The sequence below is a fragment of the Mixophyes fleayi genome, chromosome 3, assembly GCF_038048845.1.
Source record: "Mixophyes fleayi isolate aMixFle1 chromosome 3, aMixFle1.hap1, whole genome shotgun sequence".
Taxonomy (NCBI): Eukaryota; Metazoa; Chordata; class Amphibia; order Anura; family Limnodynastidae; genus Mixophyes; species Mixophyes fleayi.
This window is the reverse complement of record NC_134404.1, coordinates 74135507-74153424: the sequence shown is the minus strand read 5'-3', so window position 1 is coordinate 74153424 and position 17918 is coordinate 74135507. Positions and strand designations below refer to the sequence as shown.

At 39.2% G+C, this 17918-nt stretch overlaps 1 protein-coding gene across 17 annotated transcripts in view; it reads right to left on the bottom strand.

Annotated features, from left to right (window-relative positions):
• Nucleotides 1-3035: 3035 nt before the first annotated feature.
• Nucleotides 3036-17918, bottom strand: part of KIF1A (kinesin family member 1A) — a 137121-nt gene continuing 122238 nt past the window's right edge. For all 17 annotated transcript variants that reach the window (XM_075201804.1, XM_075201805.1, XM_075201807.1 and 14 more), the window contains 6 exons: nucleotides 16495-16572; nucleotides 16167-16291; nucleotides 15262-15399; nucleotides 13978-14170; nucleotides 9770-9888; nucleotides 3036-9227 (listed from right to left, as the gene is read on the bottom strand). In XM_075201804.1, the coding sequence (XP_075057905.1) occupies nucleotides 9185-9227; nucleotides 9770-9888; nucleotides 13978-14170; nucleotides 15262-15399; nucleotides 16167-16291; nucleotides 16495-16572 (696 nt within the window). In that variant the 3' untranslated portion in view covers nucleotides 3036-9184. The remainder of the gene's footprint in view (nucleotides 9228-9769; nucleotides 9889-13977; nucleotides 14171-15261; nucleotides 15400-16166; nucleotides 16292-16494; nucleotides 16573-17918) is intronic.

Genomic DNA, 17918 nt, shown 5'->3' with positions numbered 1-17918 from the left:
GTGCAGAACGAAGGAGAAAATCATACTTCTTATCAGTAGCATCCTTAAGAGAAACTGCACCCTGAACCGGAATAGCAGTGGTTCTGGTCATTAGGGCAATTGGAGGATCCACCTTAGGAGAACTCTCCAATATAACAGACTCCTCCAAATGCATGGGGTAAAGTTTTATATTAACCTGGCATCTGAAACTTCTGATCAGGTTTTTGCAAGGCTTCAGCCACAAACTCTAAAAGTTGAGGAGATGGAGGAAAACAAACTGTCTGCTTCTTCTGCCTTTAATAAGGGAGAAACCAGAAGAATCCGTAACTTCAGGTTCCACAAAATCCCAAGGTTTGTCTAACACCCAGGATTACATCCTCCACATTCTATGATTTGGAAGTGTCCTCTGAACTATAAGCATCCTTCCCCTCAGATTCTTGAAATTAACTCCCCATCTTCATCAGAAACAGGGGCCAGAATCACCTCAGGAACCTGTCATTTGATTGATGGTTTATGGGAGGGTGCTAAGAAGGTGTTCCCAGGAGGAAGCAGCTATTGCAAAACCCTGAGCGGACTCTGCTAAAATCACTGCCAAACCTGCCTTCCCAGCCTGGGAAGCCCCACTAGTGCATGGTACAGGCTGTGAAGGTGGAATGTGTAGTGCAGGTAAAGAAAGACATTACCCATGACGCCAGTGACAGCCCAAGCTGGTTCCTCCAATACTGCCGGCGCAATCACAGGTGAATGCTGTTCACGGAGGTTCGTCTCACATGCTGCACACATGGCATCCGGGTCAGACTATTCATAATTTTGCATTACATTTGGCACAAGTATAGCGTTGCACAGACTTTCCAGTGGACCCTTTCTTTGAAAGCTGTTTTTCAGACATGGTGCAGAAAAGTACAAATACAGACCAGAAAATAAAGTATGAGACCTCTCCTATTATAACCTGTAAAGGTATAATTAAGGTATGTAGGTCACAAACACTATACACACTATACATACAATGCAACCCCTGTGCTGCCTAAAGACATTGAAAAGGGACATACAGATACTTAAATAAAGTGTAACGGTAGCACTACAATATGTATCAATATATATGTAGTAACTAACTAGGTATCTTATATGGAAAATGGCCGATATCTTATATGGAAGATGAGGAGGATCCAACAGGAAAATATCTGCAATGATGGTGAGGCAGAAAATGGCGGTCCCTGCTGTGAACCGCCAAAGATGAGAGGTCACACCCCCACGCAAGTATTGCGTTTCCAGATTTACCAGTACACTGTCCAATAGTCTCTTTTTCTGTAGGTAGGGTTAAGTGATCACTCCTGTAAACCTACCCTCCACCATGCCCATTACTTGTGTGTTGCCTGCTTGCTCTCTCTTACATGGAGATCTAGTTGGCACTCCATGGTAGCTGGGTCTCCGTGGAATTAGGTGTTTAGCAAGCGGGAAAGTTCAGTAGTCACTCCGCCTCTGGGAGGAACTTAACTTTCCCATCAACATGGGTGCTTGAACTCATAATGGCCGCCTAAGCTGAACTCTCCGTCATCAGAGATCTGCTTCAATGGCTGTCCCTGATGCGTCACTGTGACAGCTAACAGGCTTGTTGACAAGGGGACGTGCAGCCTGCCTCTGGAGCTCCATTAGAGCAGTGCAGCAGCTAAGTATAACACGCACTGATCCCTCGTTGTCACTGTGACAGAGGAGCTGGCGGGTTGCAGAGGGAGAGGCAAGCTTAACCACTACTCTTAAATAAAGGATAATAATAATAATAATGTATCACTGTATTTTAGTTTTAATGTACAGTGCAAAGGCCCCATCCTTGATCACTGCCTTTGGCCTCATTTAGTTTAATATTTTCCTGGAAATGTATTGATTTGATGCTAAAGTTGGTATAGAGCTGTGTTAGTAACTGTTTAAAACTGTTAGCATAACAGTTTTAAATTAAAGACCATAACTATGCATTTAATATAGAAATATGAGAGCTGCCAAATTATCAGATCCTGCTATGGAGAAAATAACTGTTTTCACTGGCCGCATGAAGCAATCCAAATCAGTCACTGTATGATCACTTGTGCTTACAGAGAATCATCAAACATTAGCACTGAACAAAGCTTCTCTCCAATACGGTAGTATCATTGCTTTATTCTTTGCTCCTCTATTGGTAGGTAAAATGATAAAAAAAAATATATAATTTGACATTAACTTTCTGTGCTTTTTGAAAACTTTGGTTGATCTTCACCAAATAAGGACAACTTAGTAGATTGTATTTCAATTACAGATGTTCACTGACCCCCATGTTTTGGTTTTGGATCTGGATTAACTTCCGTGTTTTGGTTTTGGATCCCAATTTTTTTTTCTAAAATCACATAATGTGGCTCTTTTTTGTTCCTACATTATTATTAACCTCAATAAAATTAATTTACAGTCATGTCCAGTCAATGTTTGTCAAGTGACAAGAACACTGCTACCCCTCCTGTTTCTGTATGAGCAATGACACTGGAGAGTGACAAGAACACGGCTACCCCAGTTTCCGTGTGAGCAATAGCGCTGGATCTCATGTGGAGGGAGGTACTTATGGAATCCAAAACCCGCGAGATCTGACAATGCAACAATGACGTTTTGCCTCAATTCAGATCCGAGGATGTGCGAAAGTACCGAGCCGGCTCGCAAGCCTACTCGGATCCCCGAAGTTCGGGTCTGTTCGGTTTTCAGAAAACCGAGCCCAAGCATCTCAAATTTCAATCAGGAAGCCATTCTATCCATTTAAAATGTATTTTGTTTTATTCAGAATTTAACTGGTATGTAAAAATGTCCAGTCGACCAATAATGCACATAAATTCATGTATGCCGTTGTCGGTGACCTGAACAATTACGTTCCTTGCAGAGATGTCAAATCTGGCTGATCAAACTGCTACATGTGTGTAGTAGATTCACCGATCAGGCTGAAAGGTTAGATCTGGCTGCATGTGGATGAACTGTTTATATGTTTAAACATGTTTGCCATGTATTCTTTACAACAATATTGTAAAAAAAGACAGTGATCACAATTGAGTTGTTATTTGCATAACTGTCACATTTATTAATGGATTAATTATTCCACAGCCCGGCATCCCTGGTTAGACCTTTAACCCTTTCTCTGTCGGAAGGACATAAAATGCCCTGTAGATTGCTCTGAAAGTGAAAGACTTAGGAAAATCAAAGAGCCTAATCCACACAATCCCACACCCCAAACACTCAGAAGGATTACACATCACAGTTACAAAACACACAACACAGGGATTGTGGTTAGGACCACAATGAAACAAGGCTGAGAGAAATGTACATCACAAGAGTGACCTATAACACATTGAGAGGCCTGGAAAATACATTTGGGGGGATATTTTTGGTATTGTAAGCTTTCTTTTTTGAAATTTTTATCAATTTATTTCCATGTATTGTAGGATTTTAAAGGTATTATTTGGCCCATGAACACAGTATATTTCAGTGCATTACAGTAGCAAAACTAAAATAATATACCTAGATTACATCTGCTATTGTCCTAAAACTTATTTCCTATATTGAGTACTGCCCAACTGTTCGGTAGTGCTTACTGTTAGACAACTTACAGTTTATATTTTGCGATTTACTCAATATATTGTACATTGAAAAAGAAACTGATTATGAGAAAACCATATCACTCTACAATACATATAATTCTAGAATACCCCTGCCCTCCATATTGTCATCTACAATAGTTCAGTAATTATAATACACTGCTTATAATATTATCCCTAGTAGGGTTTAATTAATAGGATTCTCATCATAGGGAACGTTTGAACACATAAATGTATGCTTGAAAATGACTGCTAACCTGTTTATTGGCAATGTTGTTATAATATTGATATCACAATATTAACCATGTAGTGAACAATCTGCAGGAGATTACCTCCCTTATATTGTCAGAAATTAAAACATCGCTATTGCCAAGTAGATTAAATGTTATGTGGGTGTTAGGCTTTGTGTCCTATCATGAAAATACTTTGTAACAGTATATTCCTGCTATTTCTTCCTCACAGGTAACATCCCACAGGAAGTAATATGTGCTAACCAAGAGGGTAGGTAAAGTGTACACATCACCAACAGACAATGGAGGCAGACATTTTGTTGGAGACACCTATATGTGTGAGAATGCACCCTGTGAATTCACTAAGAACTAATGATAAACACTCAGACACTTTTGTGCACAATCCTCAGTCATATCACTAGTTTTTACTGAAATATTCGGCTGAATGCTCATAAATATAAATTCAGCTCACAAAATGGCTGCCTTCACAGTTCACCAGGTGTACATGGTATTATCTGACATGTTTGCTAGGGACATATGTGATACATACACTAGAAGCATGCCATTCAAGTCGACCCATTCACCAGACGGCGATGTTACCGCCCAATGACTTTTACTCCAGGACAAGAGCATAACATGTTTCAAAGTACCAGTGTTTAGCGATATAGAAAGACAACATCAATGCTTGCTGCACATGTAGCTGCACTGTATTTTAACATCTAAGTCATTAAAATGACATTACCAGGTATAACATGATACAATGCATAAATAAAACAGTTTTACTATAGGAAGTAAAATACATACATATTTAAATAAATAGGTGTGACGGTCATTTGATACATTTTAACATATGGAAGGCAGAGTGACCAGGAACTTTAACGGAAGATCTTTCCACATGGCGTTCAGAGGCCTGCAACGCACTGCACAGAATGACAAACGTGTGCACTCGTCAGGGAGGGGTGAGAACACCGGTCCAGCACTGGACAGCAGCTTACATGACAAGAAGTACTCTAACTGGGTAAGCAGTGATCACTTCCGCACTATATACATTACACGCAATAAAGAAATGTTTGAAAGGTACCATTGCTGTCTGATAGGGTATACTAGACACATCTTGGTCATGGTTGCTATTTTAGATAATTAGTATTTTTCTAGCCCTGGGAACTGGGAATGTTTTCATTATGTAGTATTTCCATCTAGACTCGGGGTTGGACTACAGCTCTTGTTCCTATGCAGAACTGCAGATTATAGCGCGATCACAGTTCCACGTCAGATGTAAAGCCCCGGAGTATAGACACTGATGCCGGACTGGGGGAGGCAGGGAGCTACCCAAATATCTCAGTCCCTAACTTATTCCTGTGAGATATTTGACTTGTGTTGTTGTCAGTAATGCGTGTTGAGTTTGTCATAGCAGCTTTATCACAGTTTTATTCTTCAAAGACAAGTTTTATTGTATACTGGATTATAATGTTTGTAATATTAGCAGATCCCAGATAAACATACTTTTTTCGAAACCATTATATTACATAGTCAAAAAACCAACCATACTGTACCAACACAGTGTAATAAATTACTGTTAAACACATGTAAACTGTGCAAGAGGTACAAGACATAACATTTATGTAGTTATTTTTCACATAGTCAATTACAGACAAGGTTATATTATGCAGATTAAGCTGTCTGCACTTCCATAGATGATCAATATTGGCCAAACTTGTGGGATTTACAAAATAATTGGGATTTCTATCTGCTCCAATAGTAATTTAAACATATCTGCTGTTAGGTAGTTACATTTAGGTATATTAACGAAGACAAAGTTCATTGCTAAGACTGCAAATTGCCTCACATATCGAATCCCAAAAGGTCATACTGCATGGGGAGGCCTCTGTCTCTTTAAAGAGTTTTTGATCTGTATAGTTTTAAAACAAACTGCCCTAATTTACATTTTGAAAATAAAAAGTTAATGTACATGAATGGGCCATTATACTTATCCCTACAGTATATACATCATTCCACTGGTCTGCAATATATATATGTGTACCCATAGGTGGCAATACCAATTAATCATCAAATTATTTCAATATAATGAGTGACACCTCTCGTGTACCTGGACATAATTACTGCACATGTGCCCACTATGTATTACTGTCCACATCATCTGCTGTCTATGGGTTGTTCACTTCCAGATGACATTAACGTATTGGTCTGTATATGCCCTCATGCAACGTTTACTAAATACTTTCCTTTACATTTCTACTTCTTTGTGTGTTTTGTTAAGCCAAGTCTTGAGGCAGAATTTATCTACCTTGTCCTGGGTTCTCTCTCTGCACTGGACACGGTTGTATACAGAGTGCAGTTTTGTGATATATCCCAAGGGAACAAGAAATAGACAACTCTGCATTAAGGTATAAAGACATGGCTGAACAGTACAAAAGCAAACTACAAAAAAGTATTTATTAAAATTAGCAGGAGTGCATATAATGGCAGCACGTAGAGCTAAATATAGAAGTCATTCTGCCCACTATACCCCAGAAATAAGATATGGAGCACATTTTTACCACAGCCAAAGAGTATTGTTTTAAATTTTAGCTATATATTGGAAATATTTCAATTATGATGGCAAATGGCAAACTTTTATTACATTACATTTATTTTGTCTGAAAACTAATGTAGAAATATGTATAATGAGAAATGCATAATTTCTTTATAATGTATATGTCACTTGTACACATCGAGTTAAGCAAAGCTGTTGACTGCTGTTAGCATGCAATGACCATTATAACATACACAATTCTGTAGCCTGTTACAAAATCTCTCACGGCTCATTAACCTGACATTGACACATTATACAAGACAATCATTGTTCAGTTTCAAAACAACAAGTTCACCACCCAAGATGCAAAGCAATAAGAAATGTTACAATACATTTTTAGAATCCTAGACATGATAGGACCATTCCTTTCCAGATTCCCAAAGGCTACACTGCCTGCAATCATAGCTGTAAAAAGGTCCAGTGAGCACCATACATGACTGTTCTAAGTGATTCAATGTACAAGTAATTTATCAAAGAAAGAGAAATTTAATAACGGAAGGCTCTTTTTCCATTGTTCATATTGGAGCCCGATGATCCCAGCCTAAATCAATTATAAAAAGAAAATAATTTACTCTGTCAGTGGAACTCATTATTCCCCTATATTTGATTCTAATTTTATGCTGTAGATTTGGAGCATAGGAGTGAAGAGGACTCTGAACACAGCATCACACATAGGTTAATGAATGCATTTTCAAACATACCTCTCACTCATGTCAGGGTCAATGCTATGATTGGGTCTCTTTCATTTGGGACTGTATGCTCTGTAGGTTAGCTGGCCTCAGACATACATCTGCCCATGTCTGAGATGATTGGACCTCATACTCTCAGGCTGTCTGACCGTGAGATAAGATCGGAGGTCCTATCAGCTCATACTATGGCATCCCAAGAACATGAGATAAACCAATGTTAACACTTTCCAACCAAGAGCAAGAGAGAAGTCTGACACGCATTCACTGACATTTTCCCCACTCTCTCCCTGTCCTCCTTACATCTTATTAATGTTCTTAATAAATCTTGGTGCTTTCTTGATGTGCATTTCACATTGTTTATGGTCAGTCAATGGTCAGTAACAAGCTATTATACATTGTCTTCACAGAGCACATGCTGCTTCTTTAGGGATTCATTCTTAAAGTTTATAGGAACGGGTAAATTCTGTTCATTTAATCAGTCTCACTGTTGCCCTTTCTTTGGCTTATGTGTGCATAGCCTTTCTTTGGCTACCTTAAGTTCTTCAAAAACTCATTATCCTGCATGTGAAATTATAGGCACATGTATAAATCTGAATAGGATATGATCTTTCTGTAACAATTGAAAATTAAAATGCTTCCTCTTTACCACAATTTGTTGCTTCCCTTCCAAAGACAGTGATTATGGGGGCCCTGGACCTGATTATCAGCCTGATGGGTGGAAATATCATTACACAATCTCTGTTCCTGTTATCCTGGTACAAGGTGGTAGTGCTATATCTCAGTCATGAACATTGCTGAGACATCCATACCCTCATATCACCTGTGATATGCTCAACTTCAATCCAAGTAAAATATGGCCCCTAATGTTCTTACCCAAAAGAAGAATATTTTCTAATAAACCTCACAATTTATAATAATCAATGTTTCGATTAACACATACATAGGACAAATACATTTTCTAATACAACATGGTATTGTTTCATATTAACCAGCAAGGTCCTAGCATGATTTAATCATGTGGCTCACACTACAAAGTGTTACATTTCTTGTACCTCTTATAGACATACTTGAATCCATAGAAATATTTCTAGACAGATTATTGTGAGCTTGTCACAGTCATACACTGACATAGGAAAATGAGTTTAAATGGTGCAAGAATTGTATCTCAGGAAGTGCATGTGTGTGAATGAAGTTCTTGTGTGTCTGACATACAAAGTTGGGAGAATGTACAAAGCAGCGAGCAGACCCACACTTGTGCATACACATCACCTACACAAAGCAGAAGTTTATGAGAAAGCAGACTATCAAGTTACTAGAAACCAATGACATCTGTAAATAACTTCTCTGCCTCCTTCAAGCCACAGTGATGCCACTAGTTCCTAGGGAATTCATAGGCTGCAGTGTACATGACCACAACATGGCTGCTTGCACTGTGTGTAGAAGACATGTGCATTTTCAGACATGTGGTGCATGTCTCAGGAATACGCTTTGCATGCTAGGAGAGGGCACAAAAGTTAGAAGTCAAATGTTCCTGTAGAAAATATTACTCCATAATATCTATGTTTCCCTATCTTACTCCATTATTCCATATTCTCCCATTATTATTTCTTTATCTACCTGTCTAAAATGTATCTCATTCAGATGATCAACTTCAAAGAAAGACATTGTAGTATGACTATTGAAACCAGCAAAATAACTTTTCTTGAGCCACCTACTACTTTATCTTTTATCCCTTTCCTGCGTATAGACACAAAAGATCATTGCTATCTGCCCATAGTGTAGTGCATTGAAGAAAGAAAAAATACAGAGAAAAAGGGTGCAGCACAGTGAGATTCCCTGGACCAGGTGTAGGCAACATGAGAGTCTCCAGCTGTTAAGGTAGAACTCACAACATGTTGTGAGTTGTATTTCAAGACCAACTGGAAAGCCACAGGTTACCTCCTAGGCCATAAGAAGGGTACGAGAGATCTTCAGTGAGATCAAGCGTGAGCATGGGGCTTAGAAGAGTAGGGCTGTTGTCATGTGCAGGTTTGTGGGGTGAATTAAAGGTGTAACATGTTGATGAAAGCAGAGAAGAGTGTGAGCCTCCCATTAAATTCTCATTTGGGCTGTTCTGCGTCGAGACAGTTTGGACCTAAGAGAGGAGCAGAGAAACAAAGAAAAAGAAAGACAGAAAGTCACTTAAAGAGTTGTGTGTTTTCTGTTACACAAACTAAACTGTAATATAGGACAATACCTGCATCAGACACATGAATGTTGGGTTCTCCAAGTATGAATTATAAAAGAAACAATGCCGTTTGTGAGCCAGTTAGTCAATGCAGAGGTGTCTACAAATGCTTTAGTAAATATGAGAACTAATTTCTCTCATCTGCATTTACAGAAACACAAGAGTATTACAGCTTTGTAATCAACTATTGACACATAACTTTCCTATATACTGAGATAATTGTCTGTTTTACATCATATCTACAAATTGTGTTTTATGAAACATGTATGACAAGTGGCATTGATTTGGTACAAACGAAAAATTCAGTCGTCTGTACAGCCAGATTGTATCCTTTTTTGAGTGTCAAGAACCGTGCTACATGCAAAAACACAACTTTTTATAAATAAATTTCTTCCACATCAGTAGTGTAGGGGACTTGTCTTCCCCTGTAGTCCATCACACAGCCTCACCGAATGGAGCCGGCCAGAAGGGGGTTGAAGGCGTAGAGCCAGTCATGCATGTCCTTATCATTGCTGGCCTGCAGCAGAATGCCGCGGTGTTGTGTGCACACAGCGAACGTGTTGGGGGTCTGCAGAAGTAAAAGAAAAAAAAAAATAGGTGGTTACATTTAGCCAACCTCACCACAATGAATACCTTCCCCAAACTATTATACCCCTTACAAGTTTTACCACTAATTTTATCCAAAAAATTATGAAAACACTTTGATCACTGCACCCTAACTTTATTTGGAATGACAAGAAATGCAAAATTAGCATGGATATATTACAAAAATCTAAAGATAAAGGGGAATCAACTTCCATAACATTAGTCTCCATAACCAAACTGCGCTTTGTAGGTGCATTAAAATCTGGATCATTAGTCAGGACATATTTACTAACTTCCCAATAGAAACACAGTTTCTCTACTTTAATACCTTCATCTGCGCTAGGCTCAGTTACCTTTTGTTGTCATAGATAATCTCTTATTGTTGGCTAACTGGTTGGCTTGGCACAGGATTAGAAAGAAATGGGGCATCACTCTTTATTTTTACCAATGGTTGGTAATTTGAAATTCCAGTAGGGTCAGACGGCTTCTCCCATCAGCTCATGGGATAGATTAGACATTTCCTTTATATATCATAGAGAGAAGGGGGTGGACCTGCACTACTGAGTGAGGTTTATAGCTCTATGTAGAATTGTTTTTCAACCCTTGAAAAATGATCCTTGCAAAAGTCCATTAGGACGAAACAGGTCGGAAGAAGATACATACACCTAATTCTGAACTGAATTTTTTTCACTGAGGCTGGGCACCACCGCAGAAGTAATCAGAAAACCTTAACAGTGCATGACAAGATGAGTATGCTGTTTTAAATCAACTCAGGACTTATAGTGACAGTAATAAAGGTAAGATCTTTGGCCTATTTGGCCACCTCGTTAATTATATCTGTTAGACTTCTGTTTTTTATTTTCTTGTGTCCAACCTTCCCAATCCCTACAATGCAAGCGTTTATATACCATACACAAATGTTGAATGCTAAGAATAATGTTTCATACTTTAACCTTTCCTGATGTTAGAAGTACTTGTTTTTGTTTACCAAAACTGATGGATTGGTGAAGAATGCTTTCTCCCATTCCTCTTTTTCTTTCAGCACCCTCCTCCCATTGAATTCTTTTTAAAAAAAAAAAAAAGGATTTTTATACTTACGTAAAATCAGTTTCTCTTGTTCAGTGGGGAACATTGGGGTTTAGTGTAAGGGATCCAGGTGCGTGGGTACTTTAAGAACTTAACATTTGATTCTAGCTCAAATGCCCTCTATGCCCTCTATACCTCTCTCCTGATAGGCCTCAGTTTATATTTAACCAAGACCACAGAAAAGGAGTCAAATAAAGAGAAAGAAACTAATAGAAAAGTGGAAAACAACAACATCCTCCTAACCATAAAACACAACTTGTCGCACAAAAGATAAACCAGAGCATCAAAGGTGGGCCCCCGGTGTCCCCCAATGAGAAATGGGGGACATCGGGAGCAGTAAGGATGTCCCAAAGATACCATCACGGATGGGAACACTCAGAAGAAACAGCGCAATGCACCTTTCTCCCATAACTGGAATCCATAGACGCTAACACATGGAACCTGTAGAACTGGGTAAAAGTGTGAACAAAAAACCAGGTAGCCGCCCGACACAGCTGCTCAGTCGAGGTACCATGCTGTGTCACACAGGAAACACTCACAGATCTGATGGAGTGAGTTCCACCATAAGCCTGATGAATTACAGCCGTAATCCACTGAGCAATAGTCACTTTTTAGACTGCCTGGCCCCTCTTGTGTGCATCATAGAGGACCAAAAGATCTTCAGTCTTGTGCACTTCTTGGGTCCTATGCACATATGTATGCAAAGCTCTGACCAAAGTCATAGAACAAAGAGAAGCCTCCTCTTCAGAAAACTGACACCAGGTCAAGGCATGGATGACAATATCCTGAATAATGTGTATCCAGGACACCACTCTAGGAAGAAAGGAAGGTTTTGTCCTGAAGAAGCATCCTATCCTCATAATAACGAGAAGAGGAGACTTGCAGGACAAGGATACGAGCTCCAAATCTCTACTAGCCATATAAATGGCCAAAAGGAAGAAAGTCTTCCACATAAGGAATTTCAAGTCCATCGTGTCCAAGGGTTCAAAAGGGGAATGCTGCAAAGCATTCAACAACAAATTTAAATCCCAAGGAGCCACTGTTGGAATATACTGAGGCTGCCCATGAAGCACACCCTGCAAAAATGTCTGTATATCAGGCATCAAAACGAGTTTTCTTTAGAAAAAGAAGACAGAAAGAGCTGACACCTGAACCTTAAGAGAAGTAAGGCGCAAAGAGCGTTTCAGCCCATTCTGTAAGAACAGAAGCAACCTGGAGAATCGAAAAAAGGTAGGGAACCCTTTCCTTTCACACCAGTCAATATATATATATATATCTTCCAGATATGATGAAAAAGTTCCATATATAAAAGTCAGCCCAGAAGGAAGCATCTTTGGAGTAAAGGAAAAGTCCCAGCTTACCACTGCCCATCAAATGTCAGCAGGACTCATATGAAGACAAATACGTTTATGGTTTATTTTGCTTTGCTATATTCAAGTTATTAAAGTGAAACAAGTGAGACATCAAGCTGGATTATTGCATATTTGCCCTATCTCCTGGAATATCGGGAGACTCCAGCATTCTAGGTAGGTCTCCCACACTCCCAGAAGAGCAGGCAATTCTCCTGCATCCTGCCACTTCCTAGTGAAGAAGGCAGGATGGGAGCCTCGCGATTGGAGGCCCCTGTCATGCCATTGCGTTGCGGAGTTGTGGCCAAAATAATGTGATTCGCGCTCCTTCTGCTCCCTCCCTCCTCACACTTCAGTAACCATTAAGGTTCTCCCTGAGGCAAAGATTGAAAAGTCGGCAAGTAGAGGGACAGGCTGGGCTGATGGCAGGGGGGGATGTGCCCCCGGGCCGGTCCTAGAGTGGGCTACCTTGGGCTGGGTCACTGGGCCATCTTAATTTTTTTTTCTTTAAAATGTTCCTAATAGGCTGCTGAATTGAGTCTTGCCCCCAGGCTAAAATTTACCAGCCCTCAAGTATGTGTTATTAAAACCTCTGACCAAGACTGTAATATAGATATTGAGAGGTTATGCTGCTGTCTGACTGAAGAGTTTATTCCAGCCAAATCTGTTGTATTGAAAGGTTATCTGCAACCTGATGCAGAGTGCTAGGGAAATAGAGTTTGCCTATATTGCATCAGAACTTTGATCCTATTGTGAAACTGCCTAAAATAGTTGCTGACGAGAAAATTGCTAGTTGTTTAAACCTACAGTTGCTAGGAGAGATCTGCTTATTATAGTAGATGGATTACTAAGTGACGAAACCCATTTCACTGAAGCATTAGTGCCTAACTTGAAAGTGAAATATATTTATTCAGTGACCTATGTGTTGTAGTAATTTATGTTTGCATATTGCTGAAATTGTTGAAACAAGATCCCTAAATTGTTATTTATTTTGTGACATGTTGAATAACAATGCATATGACAGTCTTGTGGTATTACTTTCCTACACTACTGTCGCTGTGATAAACCCTTACTCCACAAGCAAAGAGAATAAATCCATGAGTTTATGCAGTTTTAGCCCTGTGTTCCTTGTTTCATTACAAGACTACTGGGGGACCTTTATCTCTTTCTACCATACCACCGGGACTGTGAATCCAGGCAGCTATGTTGTGGAACCATCTGCCCTGTTAAACATATGTACCTTTATCTAATTTCGCTAGGGTTCTCATGTGTCCATGTTTTCCCAGGCCAGTCCATTTCATTCCACGCACAATCTTTAACTTACAATGCTTATTGCATTGCCGGTAACCGTGAGCAAAAAACATTGAAATTAACGTATTATCGGTAATAATGCGCACTATTACCATAATATTGGTAATAGTGCGCAGGCCGCGTTACTTTTGACAGTAACACGGCCAATTGAATTCCCCCCTTAGAAACTAAAAGGAAGGAAGGGATGCATTTTATATCCTGAGCAAACATCTGGTTACATGGGTGATTGGTTTTCATTTTTAAAATTATGGAAGATCTCAATCCCATCCAATCATAAATTGGTACCAGATATCCCCTTCATCAATAATATAGGAATTTAGACTTACCTTCAGCATGGCCTGCTGATCCTCACTGTACTCCACTTGGGCCTGTGAGAGATTAAGAATGGCTCTCTCCACTGCATCCCTGTCGCTATTGTAGATGTAGACATAGGGACGTCTGACCACCACGTACCTCTTAACCCAGCCCCCTGTGTGCGGCTCGAGGAAGTGTAGGTACCCCTTCTTAGAAACAATAGGGCTGTGAGGAATGTAAAAGAAAAGTTTTTTTATTTCTAAGAATAAATTCAACTTGTAATGAATATTCTCATATCTAAAACCAACTGCCTATAAAAAAAACAAGTGATTCTTTCCAAACATATTAACTCATATACTATAGTCCAAGTAGTACATACATGCAAACATTGTATGACTAGGGGCTAAGGTGTGGCCTGATTTTACTCGAAAAAGTCTGTTTTTTGACACTAAAATTATTTAGCTCAGATTGTTTATACACCTAAATTAAAGGGATTACCAAGGATGTGACCATCAAAAGGAGAGAAAAATGATAAAACATCATGTTATATATAAGGGTGTTCCTCAATGGCCATGCTACCTGAGGCAGCATTTGCAGTACTGTCCTCTACCAATTCAAGAACTTCTCCACCTGAATTACTAGTTACATTGCTCCGGAATTATTGAAGCTCTTCGTGACAAATACACCAATCACAAGCACTTCCTTCTGCTGTCACTATATTATCAGTGCCGTCTGTGATAGCACAAATAGAGTGAGATAAGTATCTCACCTACCCTATATCTATCCTACTTGTGCTTTTAGTCACTAATAATGATAATATGGGGCCTGATTCATTAAGGATCTTAAATGAAGAGGATTCTTATTGCAGTCTCCTGGACAAAACCATGTTACAATGCAAGGGGTGCAAATGAGTGCTCTGTTTTGCACATAAGTTAAATACTGCCTGTTTTTTCATGTAGCACACAAATACTTGATAGCTTATTTGTACACTGAAATTTAAAGTTGATATGTGTGTGCTACATGAAAAAACAGGCAGTATTTAACTTATGTACAAAACAGAACACTCATTTGCACCCCTTGCATTGTAACATGGTTTTGTCCAGGAGACTGAAATAAGAATCCTCTTCATTTAAGATCCTTAATGAATCAGTCCCATAGTCACTGCAGAAGGAAGCAGAGGTGTTTGGTATTTGTTGCACACAGCACTTCCTCCTTCAATCATTGATTCGTGTATGGTAACAGAGCAGAAGCAGCGGGGGCAATCAACTTATTTTCACGGAATTAGATACAGAATGGCAATCCATTGTTCTACTTACCTAACCCGGATTTCTTGTATGTCAGGAACAAACAAGCTAAGAGGGATCTTGAGTCCTGTGCTGGGTGATTTTTGCAGCTCTCCTGGAGGGCTTGGAGGGTCCCTCTCAGAGTTAAATGCTCGTGAGAGAGGCTGGGGACTGGAAGTTGAAGATAGATGGAAGAAAAGGGCATTGTAATTAGAACACCGTAATGCAATGTAAATTAATGTTGTCAAACCTCTGTATACTTTACATTTTGCTTAAAAAATAATAATTTAGGGGAGTCTATAAAATGTTTTATACTGTGCATGTCAGAACTATCCAAATTAGTTTTACTCTGCATTTATGAATCCTTATAATTGTATACATTTGTCTTATTCATATGATTGACGCAAATTCCTTTCAGGCTGACACCATCCATACAATGTAGTTGAATGGTGGTTTAATAAAAGAGCAGAAGGGGCATTTGTCTATTGTCTTGGGCCCAGCATTAGATTTCTTAGTCATGGAATCTGCGCTTATCTCTTCCCTTGTGTCCTAGGAAGACAAGGGAGAGGAATCTTAAAATCTCTTGGATACCCCCACCCATCCCCATAACAATAACACTCAACCTAACTTTTACATTTCCTTTATGGTAGCCCAAATAGTAAATCTAAACCTCCGAACTTAATCACCACACCTGATGTTAGGCCCCCATTCAATCCCAAGTCCAGACCCGAATCCTAAGTACCTCAAGCTGTAAAACACTCTTGCTCTTAATATACATCAGAGTACAAATGTGCAGTAACCAATCAGCAATTCTTTTTCAGATATCCCTGAATAAATAAGCTACAAATAAAAATACAGTATATGAAATATTGTAAGTAGTCCTATTTTTACACACTTTGCCAAGCGAGAGCTTCTTCTGACTATTGATCATAACTGACCTGGCCTCAGGGCTGCAGTATCGACCTTCTACAAGGGAGGGACAGGTACTAGATGGAGTGAGAGAAGAGACCCCAAGGCCAGGAAGAGAGGGGTCACGTAGAAGTGTGACTGACATCTCAGAAAGCTGCAAATACAAATGATGACATGTTATCTCTTATGATGACATAGTGGGGTCTAATTTTGTAGACTTTGAGTTTTTCAAGGACTCCATTTGTAGTAAGGAATAAAGGGCCTAGTAAATTATAACAATAGGTTAATTGATTAAATTATATGTATTTCATATTTCTGTGTGCAATGCAGGGACTTGGGTCCACTGGGATTTCTCACCTTGCTCTCACTGGCGCTCACACACACATGACTGTAAGTGTACTCTCTGTTAAAGGTGTGGGTGAGCAGGCGAAGACACTGTAAAATATACATATCCCAAAATTAGTGACTGATAAAAACATAGAGACATTATATGCTATCAATTACAAAGAGGCATAATGACAGTAAAATAGAAGGCTATTGGTTTAACGAACCATCTATAATCATGTATAACCATATTATCTTTCAGCAATATTCCAGGATAGGCATTTACATTTACTCTTCACAGTTGTCAGTATATCGCTTTGTTACGATCTGGGCTGTAATTTGAAGGTAAGAAGACAGCTGATAAAATGAGAAAAGTTCAATTTCCACTTTTCCACTGGAAAAATATATAAAAATTGCTTATTGTCACCAACATGTGGCATCGGTACCACATGGGAGTCCTATACACCTTGTCATTGCTAACAGGGACCATACTAAAGGACAGCATTCTATTTTAATGTTTTGCCTCCCTAGGCTGCTATTGTGCTCCCAAAACAGCCACCAAGCTCCATTGTCTAAAACTCCTCAATGTCCCATTCATATATATAATATACTTGTATTCAACCAACAGCTAAATGATTGTAGGTTTTTTATGTTAGCAAGAATGTGGCAAGATGGTGAAACAAGGGGCAGCCTGCCACCCTGAGCTTGGGCATATGTGTCCTTTCCAAAACTCTATGCCTGCTTAATGGGCACATTATGTTTGATAACTGTACCCTTTCTTCCTCTTTTCTTACGTGCACCCTCCAAGACAGGATGTCACAGTACATCACAAGTGACAAGTCCCGGGCTTTATATCAGAGATTTAAGTGTAGGATACTGGTAGTCATATGGCCTGGCGGATCGCATACGATAGTGCCCTGCAATTGCAGGTACGCATAGCACTGGCCATAGCATAACCAGTAATAATTAATATAAGTTTGATACCTGACCTAAATTTAGATCCAGACATCTGTCTTTAGAAATGGATCAAAACACTTTAAAAATATTTTACAGGATAAAAAGGACCGATTCTACCATCACCATCACATCCCTAGACAGTACAAGTTACCAAGATCTATATATGTAACATAATTATGTATTTAGGAGTCATTGCTCCAAGTCAATATTTACAGGCAGGACACCTCCTATAATTGTTGAATGAGTTGATTTTCAATATATAGGTGACTTGCCCTCAATGAAGATCATTTATTAAGTAGACAAAATTAATCAGCTGCACTTATTTTTGTGCGAGTGTACCTAAATGTTTACCGTGCGCACAAGGAGGAGCCTGTCCTACATCATATTTTCCAGTGTATCCATGTACCACTTTGGATCACATCCTAGTGAATCACAACTTTTTCATTTTTACCTTCATAAAATATTGCCAATTGAATGTTTTTTATTAACTCATGAGACTG